General features: G+C 41.9%; 1 protein-coding gene across 1 annotated transcript; it reads right to left on the bottom strand.

The window, feature by feature from the left end:
- Window positions 1-844: 844 nt before the first annotated feature.
- Window positions 845-11871, bottom strand: LOC311270580 (zinc finger BED domain-containing protein 4-like; the record flags this gene model as incomplete). Its single annotated transcript, XM_084375537.1, has 5 exons — window positions 10725-11871; window positions 10418-10495; window positions 9917-10260; window positions 9409-9690; window positions 845-914 (listed from the first exon to the last, which is right to left on the bottom strand). The coding sequence occupies exons 1-5, from the start codon at window positions 10887-10889 to the stop codon at window positions 845-847; spliced, it is 939 nt and encodes a 312-aa protein (XP_084231663.1). The 5' UTR covers window positions 10890-11871.
- Window positions 11872-13317: the final 1446 nt, after the last annotated feature.

Below are 13317 nucleotides of genomic sequence, written 5' to 3'. Positions count from 1 at the left end.
CCTAATGAGGTAACACAATGATGATTGAGCCTATAGCTGACTGATGAAAGCCCTTGCATTTGCTGTAATACCAAACATGTACACTGGGTGGCGGTGGTGACTTTCCCCGAAAATAGTAAAAGCGGCGATCAGTTACTGACGCAGATCACCCAGCAGTGGTTGGTCGGCCAGAGAGAACAGGTGGTTCGCACACGAGCGTTGGGAGCAAACGGTTAACGTTACTATTAACGGTCATGGCTGAACAAACAGAGAAAAGACAGATAATAGTGGACGATTAAACTTTTAAAAAAGGCGCAAATCGCTTTCATGTGGTGTTGTTATGGGGGCGTGGCTAAGATGCCAACTGACTGCTGTTACACAGGCGACACTGGATCTCTGGGAAGCTGTGAGGTCCAAAAATAAACCTGCATTTGCCACTTCCGGAAATCTTCAAGATTGCCACTTTAAAGTACTTTAGTTTTAAAGTATTATATTCTGACAATGTCGGACATTTAGGAACAAATTATATAGACATAGAAAGTACTGGTAGATACCACATTACACAAACATTCATTGCAAAATCTGACAAGACTTCTGTCATCCCATCTGACAGAGAATCTGTTTACACCTGGCATTAACAAGCATCTCGGCTGATCTGATTAAGAGGACAGCTCTAAGTCCGTCAGTTCACATGTGGCATTAGAATGCATCTCCACATGAGTCTTCAGTGACCGCTTGTGATCAAATGTTGTGATCAAATCTCACTTCCCCACTTTATATGCAAATATACATAATTTCCGTTGACATAGACCACATGGAAGGGTATAGATTTGGTGGTTTAGATGCAACATGTATACAAAATGTCTTAATGTTGGCATTTTCGTAGGTTGAGGTCCTTCCGCTTTCTGTCTGTGGAGCCAGCCGTGGCAACAATACTGACAAAACAAAGGAAAAAGAATCAGAGGCAGAACTGGGTGAACTGGGGATTTGGCAGACAGCCTAGGGGTCTAAAGAGCAGGGAACCAGAGGTCTTGTGTGGACATCCCGGGAACTAGAGCCAGGCAGGTGGCCTAGGGCCAGAACAGATGGAGTAGGTCCAGAGGGGCAGGGACTAAGGGTGGAGCCCCTCTGAAGGCCGAGCAGGAGGCCAGCAGCAAACACTGATAACTAGACTGGAAACCAGGACCAGAGTCTTGTGTTTGGTGGCACCAAAGCAGGAGGATCAGCCAGTGCTTCTCTCTGGATCACTCATCCACTGGAGCCACACTCAAAAAAAAAACAGCCAGCAGCCAGTTCCAGGGCAGCATTCCGAAGGGCCGCCATTCCGAACATTCACTTTCATGTTTCGGAATGCCGGCCCTTAATTACTTTTGAAAGAAGGGCGCCATTCCGAACCTGAAACCCTAACCCTAACCCTAACCTGGTCGGAATGGCGGACCGTCGGAATGGCGGTCCTTCGGAATGGAGGTCACCCCCCCGGCAGCCACTCTTGGCTGCCGGCTGCCTGCCCCTCCGCTGCCCCGCCACCTGGCCTGCCTGTGTATATATATTAGGGCCGGGACTCGATTAAAATAATTATTCTAATTAATTAGAGGCTTTGTAATTAATTAATCGAAATTAATCACATTTTTAATCGCATATAAATATTTGACCTGAGAACAGTGAGAAGCAATTTTTTTTCATATAGGTTTTAGTATACCATTGAATAATGACTGAATAAAAAAAAAAGAAAGAAAAAAAAAAAGTTCCTTTGTAATATTTACAATTTTGGGGATACTGAATTTTAGGTCTTCATTGAATGTTAGCCATAATTATTACTATTAAAATAAACTGAATAAATAAAGACATGGGATGTTTCATTCGGTGTGTAATGGACATACCGCATATATAATGTATTAGTTTAACTTTTTGAATTGAATTAGTGACATAGGCCTTAATAAACTCTCCCATGACATTCTAATGCACCTGTACATCAGAAACAATAGGAGTGATAGGTACAGTAGGATATGCAATAATTAACTACTGCATACATCTTGACAGCTCTACTTTACACTGTTGATTTGTATAATCCCAACAGACATGTCCAGTGATTTTCAGCTTTCTGTGTTTACATGTGTCTGTTTTGATGATACAAGTCAGCGGTCCTGAAATGTGTGTTTCTCTTCTATAAAACACATTCTACATCGCGGAGGCAACGTCTTTCCACTGAGGGCTTCCTTCACCTTTGAAACGGGGCAGAGCTCCGTGGGAAACACCTGCCTGACACAGCAACGTAGGGAACCATGCACGTCCGCGGCGCACAGCTCCACGGACATGCACGGGGGGAAAAAACGGCGTCGCACCGAATGCACGCGGCTACGCGCCGCTTTGGGTTGTGAGCGCGCATGTCGCGCGTCTACATTGGAAGCTAATAGGTAGGCTATTATCAGTATAATCAGAGGCAACCATGAATGAGTTCGCCTCAGTTTCACGTGATTGTCACCGTCAGCCTGTCAATTCTACTGACCCGAGCTGAGACGCACCCCAAGTGTCGGCGGCTTTTTAACTCGTTAAATAATTGTGCTCCAGTATAATCGGTACGCCTGAAACTCATCCAGTGAGAAACGTTCCGCGGTGCAAATACAAGTGCGATTAAAATGCATTAATTTTTTTAACGCGTTAATTTTTGTGTAATTAATTAATCTTAATAAACGCGTTAAAGTCCCGGCCCTAATATATATATATATATATATATATATATATTCATTATTTCATTCATTCAATCATATGATATGCTATAGACTACACTATTATTACCATCAAGGACATGAATGAATTTATTGAGGAAAGGAAAATTTCAAAGACAGAGCTTAATTAGCAGAAACACAAACACACAACTATGTACAATTCTGCCCACACAACAAACGGGAAGCTCAGGAGAAGGCCTATCCTACAGCACCGTGAAGTGTTTAGATAGATAGATAGATAGATAGATAGATAGATAGATAGATAGATAGATAGATAGGTACTTTACAAGTGTCCAGTAGCATACAGAATACAAGACATACATTACAAATTAACAGTAGCTACAGCAAATGGAGTGGAGTGGAAGTGAAACAGTGCAGTCTGCCGCCTCGGAGCTGTAGGTAACTGGCAGCATTCTGTCCGAATTTGGTCCATTTTGCAGACGTCTGTGGTGCGTTCACGTTGCCCTGTACTTGTACTGTACCTGTACTCTAATCTCGACTGCAGTGAGGCACAGAGCTCGGTCTTACTGTCTTACAGGCAGCTGGAAAACAAGTAAAGGAGAGTGGTATTAACAAAAACACGTAAGTCACAGTAAAATTAAACGAGGAAGGAACGGGAACAAAACAGTAACAGTTACTTACACACAATGGCGCCACTATCAGCGTCATGTAAATCTGGAAATAGCTCCGAGCAAATAGGTCGTCACAGCCTCGTTATGAGACGAGGTTAGTCTGTGAAAACAAAATGAACGGTAAAGATCGGTGTCTATTGACGTATGTGTTTCCTTATACAGCAGAATGAAAGCATATTCTTTAAATCTCACCCTTGCTCCGGTTCGTAGCGCTGTCCGGGCTGAAGAGAAACTCACGCAGCGCTATCCGGCCCCGTCACATAGGCTTTACTCATCAGGTTAGCTTGTTGCTAGCTTGTTAGCAGAGAGCACTGCTAGCCGCTAGGTCAGAAGCTAACTTAAACTCTCTGTCGTCTTGTGCCGAGTAGTCCACTCAAACAGACAGAACCCATCACCAATAATGTTTTTAAGAGTCCTGTTTTTAAGAGTCCTGGTTGAACACTTTCACTCAAACTGGCGTAGATATTAACTAAAAAGTTTGTGTTTTCACTTTACAGTAGACAACCTGCATCTCTCGTCTTCCTCCGCTCGTCACTCTCACGCATCTCCGCCCCCTGTCCTTTGACCTCGAAGGTGATTGGTCCAGGAATCAGAACGGTCCCAAAAGTAACAAAGTCACAAAAGGTCCAAGGATAACAAAACCACAAAACAGTTGTGTAACTCTCTTTCCTATTCTTACAGGCATTTAACAAATATTATTACACAACCAATAATTAACATTTTAAATGCTGCATTCAGTAAACCTTTGTGGCAAAGCCTGATTAAAACTAATTGTTGAAACAAATTGTTTGTGTATCTTTTTTACATAACATTGGCCATTGCTAATGACATACACAGTAATTAATCTACAATACTTTCATTAAATAAATCAATTCAAGCTAAAATTTAAGAGTCTATAATTAGGCTATACTGAGCCTGATCTATTTATACCAGAGATTTTCTAATGAAGTTAATACCTTTTAAAAAAAATTCACCTGGAGTAAAACTCCCCCTGCTACCCTGATTTGCATGTGTATAGCTCACAGCATTTTCATTTAGATGTTAAAGCCTCCCCTAGAATTAGGGGGAGGGGGGTTATGGGGGGACAACTGCCAAGCAAGGCCCGCGTCAATTTCTGACAATTCATGGCAGTTTTCGGTGTTGCCTGTAAATTGCCATGTGCAGCCATAAACCTGAACTTCCACGTCAATTTACAGTGCCGCATACTGACGAAAATCCCACTTTTCATGGAGTGAGTATTTCACTACAATTTTAACTGTACTTGCTCATACTGATCATGTGACAACTACACCTACCTGCATAGTCTGTCACATGGTTATTTAGACCAATCATTTTTTCTGCTCACCTGTCTTTATTGATAATGTGACTAACTGTCTACATCAATCATGTTACTATTTACTTGGCTATACTGATCATGTGACTGTCTGCTAACCTATAAATATAGTCCAAAGGCAGCCATTTTGTACTGCCCTGATAAAGGCCTTAATGGCTGAAACGTATAGGCATGTTTTTACTATTGTTGTGATTCAACAGCCATGATTAATTAAAGGCGTCTTGAGTGCTTCAGACTTTTTACACGATTTTAAAAGAACAAGATCACTAAGCTGATATGTCACAGACATAAAGAGAATGCACACAACAAGTGGGAGGCAGTTTCTTTCCTGTGCACTCTTTCTTTCACTTTCACTTTCTCTCCCTCGCTCCCTCTCATTCCCCCAGGGTAAAGGAAAATCGCTCTGTTAGGGGCTCTGTGGTAGCTCCCATTTTGTCCACGACCAGTTGACTGCTGCCTACAGCACTGACTAGCTGTTATAGTAGTTCACTCATCGACTTGTTGACTAGTTTGTGAAACTCCCACTGACCAGAGGCTGATGTCAGCTGGGCGCAAGGCGCAGTGTTATGACGTACTGAAGTTGAAGATGCTGGCTTGTTAATGCTCTTTTATTCATCTCTGATCAAGCAGCAATCAAACATCGTTCAGAGGTAAAAGATAATAACCCAAACTAACCCTAACCCAGACTAACCACTGAAGGGAGAACTTCCATCATGAGCTTTAAAAAGAACAATGGACCTTATGCAAGAAGCGATATATGAACACATTTTCTCTTCTTTTTGTTAGTTTTTGTTGATTTCTGGGATTTACCTATGTTTTCTTATTTTTGCTCTTCTCTTTGGTAAGACAAAATTGTAAGAGTGGTCGAGGGGCTGTCAGCATTATCAGCCTATGTTTCCGAGGAATTTTAATGATTGGATTGTTTAATTCTTGAAAAAAAATACTATTGGTCAATTGATCCTAATCAAGACTATAAAAACCCTGGGATGATTGCAGGCATTCAGCAGCTGAATCATTCATGGACTACCTACTGCTACCAGATGCTTTGGCAAACCAGAGAGCATTTTAAGAGATTGCACAGATCTGTTTGAGGAGACAGATGAATGGCTGCTGACCCGTTTCAGATTGCCACAAGCACTGCTTATGGATTTGTGCAATAACCTGGATCCTTAACTTAGGCGAAACACACCTCCAAGCACTCAGCGAACTCTGAGTTTTAGCAACAGGATCATATCAGAGAGAGACAGGAGACAGGTCAGACATTTCACAGTCCTCTTTGAGTCGACTAGTACTGAAAGCAGTAATATCATTCATGTCCCAGTACATATTGTTCCCGTACACTGCTAACCAGCAGGTAGACATTAAGCTGTAGCGGCACAATATCATTGTTGCTGTAGATTGGCCACATATATGGATCAAAGCACCCTCTCCAGATAAATTCCCATTCCTCATACTAAAGCTGTATCACTCTATTAGCATCCAAATAACATCAGATGCAAACTGCCACCCTCTGAATGTGGTGGCCCGTTGGCCAGGGGCAGCACACGACTCCTTTGTGCTGCAGAATAGTTCTGTGGGGATGCGTCTGGTGGAGATGGGTGGCTGATTTGTAATTCTAAAAACCACCATCAAGTGTAACTTTTATAAAACTCAATCTTATAAAAATGTAACATAATTGACCAAGGTTATACCCACTCCATGGCTGGCTATTCCCCAAACTAGACAGGAGCACAACCAATAATATACAGTAATGTATATATATATATATATATACAGTACAGACCAAAAGTTTGGACACACCTTCTCATTCAATGAGTTTCCTTTCTTTTCATGACTATTGACATTGTAGATTCACACTGAAGGCATCAAAACTATGAATTAACACATGTGGAAATATGTACTTAACAAAAAAGTGTAAAACAACTGAAAATACGCCTTATATTCTAGTTTCTTCAAAGTAGCCACCTTTTGCTCTGATTACTGCTTTGCACACACTCTGCATTCTCTTGATGAGCTTCAAGAGGTAGTCACCTGAAATGGTTTTCACTTCACAGGTGTGCCCTGTCAGGTTTAATAAGTGGGATTTCTTGCCTTATAAATGGGGTTGGGACCATCAGTTGTGTTGTGCAGAAGTCAGGTGGATACACAGCTGATAGTCCTACTGAATAGACTGTTAGAATTTGTATTATGGCAAGAAAAAAGCAGCTAAGTAAAGAAAAACGAGTGGCCATCATTACTTTAAGAAATGAAGGTCAGTCAGTCCGAAAAATTGGGAAAACTTTGAAAGTGTCCCCAAGTGCAGTCGCAAAAACCATCAAGCGCTACAAAGAAACTGGCTCCCATGAGGACCGCCCCAGGAAAGGAAGACCAAGAGTCACCTCTGCTGCGGAGGATAAGTTCATCCGAGTCACCAGCCTCAGAAATCGCAGGTTAACAGCAGCTCAGATTAGAGACCAGGTCAATGCCACACAGAGTTCTAGCAGCAGACACATCTCTAGAACAACTGTTAAGAGGAGACTGTGTGAATCAGGCCTTCATGGTAGAATAGCTGCTAGGAAACCACTGCTAAGGACAGGCAACAAGCAGAAGAGACTTGTTTGGGCTAAAGAACACAAGAAATGGACATTAGACCAGTGGAAATCTGTGCTTTGGTGGAGGAGGAGGTGTGATGGTGTGGGGGTGCTTTGCTGGTGACACTGTTGGGGATTTATTCAAAATTGAAGGCATACTGAACCAGCATGGCTACCACAGCATCTTGCAGCGGCATGCTATTCCATCCGGTTTGCGTTTAGTTGGACCATCATTTATTTTTCAACAGGAAAATGACCCCAAACACACCTCCAGGCTGTGTAAGGGCTATTTGACCAAGAAGGAGAGTGATGGGGTGCTGCGCCAGATGACCTGGCCTCCACAGTCACCGGACCTGAACCCAATCGAGATGGTTTGGGGTGAGCTGGACCGCAGAGTGAAGGCAAAAGGGCCAACAAGTACCAAGCATCTCTGGGAACTCCTTCAAGACTGTTGGAAGACCATTTCAGGTGACTACCTCTTGAAGCTCATCAAGAGAATGCCAAGAGTGTGCGAAGCAGTAATCAAAGCAAAAGGTGGCTACTTTGAAGAACCTAGAATATAAGACATATTTTCAGTTGTTTCACACTTTTTTGTTAAGTATATAATTCCACGTGTTAATTCATAGTTTTGATGCCTTCAGTGTGAATCTACAATTTTCATAGTCATGAAAATAAAGAAAACTCTTTGAATGAGAAGGTGTGTCCAAACTTTTGGTCTGTACTGTATATATATCATGGGCGAGGGGTCATAATAAGCTATAAATGCAGTGCATGCCCAAGCCCTTAAATGAAAATACTTGAAAATATTAATCTGGCAGTGTGTTCAATTATACAATACCTTAGTTCTACTGTTTTGGTCTTAAATCCATGCCTAATCTGTCCCGTTTTGCTTGCGAAAAGCTGGAAAGCTGACAGCTTGTTTCGCGCATGCGCACTGTGACACCGAGTAGTACAGTTACTGCTAGATAGGGATGTCCCGATCTCATTTTTTAGCTTCCGATCCGATTCCGATATTTTCATATAGTTTCCGATCCGATCCCGATATTTCCCGATACCGGTTTTCCGATACCAATTTCCAATATCACTTTTTGTGTTGGCAAACAGCATTTAATTTCGTGTATATTAAGAAATAGACAGGCATCCAAGCTGTGCTCAATAGCTTTTATTCTCTCACTATCACAAATAAGAGCATTTTTTTGCAATAATAAAAAAAAATCTGATCTTTCAGTTCCCTTTATTCTGTTTGGTTGTTCAACATAACAGTACTTAGGAACTAGAATATGAATATTCTGCAGGTAAACTTTACTATCCAACATAAATTACCCTTTACAACTCAAAAGGTTACTCATTTAACAGTAGTAAATACAAGTAAACTTCACTAAACTTTACTTCTTGGAAGTAAGTAACCATAACGTAAAACTCTTTGCATTACACATAAAGTAAACATAACATAAACCAAGTTTTGGGTACTTATTTGAGACAACGAGTTTCCACCCTTTTTTTTTTTTTCAAGTAAACTGAGCTTATTATTTTTCACAGTGTGGGTAATTTAAGTGTAAGTCTGGTGTAAATTGACCCATAGTCCTGTTGTATAAGCTCACCACATGCAGGAAAAAGAATGAGACAACGTAGACCAAGTTATGGACCAGCAGCTTATAGCAGCACTGCCTTCAAGCCCCCATGGGTCTGCTTTAAGCTGTCTGTCCATAACTTGGTCTACGTTGTCCCAAATTGACTCATTCTTTTTCCTATGGGCTGCATGTGGTGAGCTTATACAATAGGACTCTCTGTCAATTTACACCAGACTTACACTTCAAGGGATCTCAGAGACATTAATCACTAAACTTAAACATGAACTTAAACATCTTATAAAGGAAGGGATTTCTTATTTTTTCACAGTGTAATAGAGCTTCTTATTTCCTCCATCTTAATCTACTGCTCTGACTTTTTCAAAGTGTAGTGCAGGTTTTTTTTAAATAAAAACCAACATCTGCACTTTATCGGCTGTCAACCGGTTCCTTTTTTCATCAAGGACATTTGACACTGCACTGAACAGTCTCTCACTGTCCACCGATGTGCAAGGTGCACAAAGAAACTTCATGGCTGTATCAGCCAGTGCGGGTCGCTGTGTACCATGTGCCCGCCAGTAGTGTAGAGGATTCTCTGACCTTGGGATGGTTTTTTCAGCCAGGTAGGCCTCCACCTGACTGACGGCTGTTGATGTACTCACAGGCCTCGACTCCACCACACTCCCCTCTAAGATCTCGTCATATATACTGCCAAAGTTGCTGTTTGCAGCTACACAGCCTACTCCGTCTCGACGTGGTGACTTTCTTGGAGGTTCTTCTGCAGACACCTCACTGGCAGCCTTCCTCTTTCTCTCCATGATCTCCACCTCTCTAATGAGAGCCTCCTTGGCAAGCTCCTGGTGGTCTGGACTTGTGAAGAATCTGAAAATTGATAGAATTTCATTTAGTTAAAACTAAAAGGGATTATTTGTTTCCTAACATATTTTGTCGTTTCCTTTGCATATCAAAGTTATTGTTGTCAATGTTATAGAACAACATTTGGATAATTTATTTTGATGTTATTTTATAATTTATAATCAAGTGGTGAGTTGTTTAGGCCTGAACAATTATATACCGCAAAAGAAGTTTTGAATCAAGCAGCACTTGCCTTTCTTTGTATCGTGGGTCAACCAATGTAGCAACGGAGTAGATTGGTTCAGTCTCAGCGTAGTCGAAGTGCTCAGTGACAGCCTCAAGAAGTGTTGTCTTCATAGTCTTGATTCCAGCGTCGGTGCTCTCTTCACGGGAAAGATGACGCTTGAGGACAGCTATTGCAGGGATCACATCCGTGGCACTTGCAGTCACAGCACTCACTGCCCTCATCAGCTCTTCAAATGGACTCAAGACCACAACTGCCTTCTCCATAAGCGCCCATTGGTTGGCAGAGGGCATGCATGGAAGGTCTTGGTCTGCTGCATAGACACTGAGCGGCCTCTTTTGCTTAAGAAGGCTCTGCAAAATAAGTAAATAAATGTTAATTTAACATTCATGTGTAAAATACAAGTAGAACTATTCACCTCCATCTAAATGTAGTTATTTATTTATTTAGGCTGATTCACATTAAAAAAACTGTTCATTCTTTGCATTAATTCCCTCCCCCATAGCCTACCTGCATCATGTACTGAGTACTGTTCCATCTGACTGACACGTCCTGCTGGAGTCGTTGTATTGGCATGTTCATTTCTTCCTATAAAGTAATAATAATGATAATAATTAAAATAAATCAGCTGTGTGTATTGCTTTTCTAGTAGGCCATTCAAAATGCTTCTATACTTAGGTTAATTATTTGTTGGGCAACATCCTTTCAACACTAAGGTAGCTTAATGATGGATTGCTTTACAATGACATGACAGGGAGGGGGGAACTACTACTACTACTACTACTAATAATAATAATAATAATAAAATGATAACCACCTGAATGTCTTCGAGGATGGAGTAGGCCTTTGGGGAATGCTTAAAATGACCCACAAGCTTCCGTGCGTTGGCGACAGCATCGGTGATGCTTCGCTGGGCAAGAAGGCCTTTGATGACCAAGAATTGGAGTGTGTGTGCGAAGCAGCCCAGGCTCTGCACCTCCATGTCTGCAAATGCCTAGAGATTGGGAGACAGTATGATGGCGAAAGATATATATGAATATCAATACTTTTGACGTGGTTGTTGTCTAACAGACACTTACAATCTAGACATCATTTTAAATAAATCCAGGGCACACGTAATTATAATTGGGAATATGGAACATTTAATATACATCCAGTAGATCATGTCAAAACCATCAAATGGAAGTTTACCTCATGACCATTCATTAAAAGATGCTGTTGAAAAGGATGTATTCACATTGGTTTCGGTTCTCTGACTTTCTGCAACCAGTTGTGTGCTCACGAAGTAATTAGCATGAACTTTACTGACTGAATTGCGTAGCTAAACATCAGTGGTCAATAACAAGAAGGCTTACCTTTTTCATATTGTCAGCGTTGTCCTGCATAATGACATGCACCTTGTCCTTATCAATGTCCCATTTTGCAAGCATCTCTTCAACAGCATGCCAGTGTGGGAGCCACGCAGCTCACTTGCATGTAGCACGACGTTGTAGATGGTGAATTTGGAGTCTATCCAGTGCGCAGTCAAACTGAGGAGCGACATTGGGGCTACATCTGAACTCCATAGGTCTGTGGTGAGTTAGCGTCTTTGAGGTGCCACTGCACTTCTTCACGCACCTTGGTGTGCAGGGCTGGGATGGCTTTTTCCGCAATGTAGTGGCGGGATGGCATTCCGTAGCGCGGCTCCAAGTACTTCAGTAGACGAGTAAACGCCGAGTGCTCCACCAATGAAATAGGCTGGTCATCTTCCGCTATACACTCCACAATCAACTCTGTGATCTTACGATATCTCTCAGATTCTCGAGGAAGCAAATCCTTTCTCTTTAAGCTGTCCTGCAGTGTTTGCTGGTGGAGCTCATCCTTCGTAGTCGACGGCGCTGTTGCTTTACAATACGCAGTGTATTCGTCGGGGTGGTGCTTTTTAATATGTTTAATTAAGTTAGTGGTGTTGAAGGAGGCCCTTTTAGCACCACCCCGTGACACAGTCAGTTTAAAATGATGCCAAATTGCAGACATTTTTTTACTAGCTTAAGTTAATGTCTGCTCCACTAGATAATGGCGGCTGATGCAGTAGAACGACAAACGAACGCAACAATGGAATCATGGGAAATATTATATATGGATCGGCCATGACATTTAATTGGATCAGCCGATCCCGATCCACCTAAAAACCCAGTATCGGGGGCTGATCCAATCCGGGGATCGGGATCGGGACATCCCTACTGCTAGAGGCTGTGTTTACTGTAGATGAGCATTTTGAATGGCAAAAAAGCTGTCAGTGAAGCAGCTTATCTGCCAACGCGCATGCGCAAAACTGACTTGTTTGAATTGTTCAGCGGGAAACTGTCAGTGGTTCATTTCATCGTGTAGCCTGGTCAAAATGAGTGAAAATATTAATTCTATTCAGTCTTTGCGTTCAGTGCCGTTTTCGCAGAGAACTTTTGAGGAAAAGAAAACTATAATTTCAAGTGGACGGCGCGGTAGAAGTGAAACTCATACGGCCCGACCCCCCCTCCCGTCAAACAATCCGGTCTGACAGTGACATATTGCCTGTTCATTCATGAAAACCATCTCGAAACACTCTCAGTCAAACAAGGTGGGGAATGAGAAATCTGCGGTGCTACTAGCCTAGTTCGCTCATTTTAAAAACACACCGGCAGCAGCGCCTACTGATCTGAGACGTGTCACGTGAGTTACTGTAAATGCTGTGTGGAAAACCAGCTGTGGTCTGTGATTGAGGTGCAGACGGGTGAGTTTGGAGCTGATGAGAGGATCGCGCTGATGACCGTTTCGTTACATTTTTCTCATTGAAAAACTATACAACTGGCATTTAGATGATGTTCTGCATAAAAAACAAGTGAAATAGTAACAATTCGGTTTTAGTAATCAACCGCTTATAGTGATCAAATGTACTCTGGACCAACAAGATCACTATAAGCAGTTTCCACTGTAGTAGTTAAAAACCATATTATATTTTTTATTAATAAATAAATACCCCCCCTACGGGCGCGCATGGTATTGACACTTCAGCATGACCACAGTAAAAGGTCACCGCTCGCCACTGATATATATATATAGATATATATGTACTGTGTTTTTGATGTTCCTGTAAAGCCAGTGCTGACGTTGTGGACGATCACATGTTTATGTTGATTTATTTGATTTAAAAATACCTCAAGTTCACTGCTGCATTCTTCTTGTTACCACCCTTTTTTGGTGGCTCTCTCCATTCACTGTGCCATTGTCGGCTATTTGCACATGGCACACCTGCCGTAATATGGTGTTTAGTGGGCATTACCTACACAAATTATAAACAATCGGCCACGCGCCTCTAATTTACAATCAAGTGGGATTCATCATTCAGCACACCTGGGTTGGAGCAGATTTGGATGGTAAGAACATTTGGTGCA

This window comes from Pagrus pagrus, assembly GCF_965226575.1.
Source record: "Pagrus pagrus genome assembly, chromosome: 15".
NCBI classification, from domain to species: Eukaryota; Metazoa; Chordata; class Actinopteri; order Spariformes; family Sparidae; genus Pagrus; species Pagrus pagrus.
The sequence above is the reverse complement of the archived record's forward strand: the minus strand, read 5'-3'. Positions and strand labels throughout refer to the sequence as shown.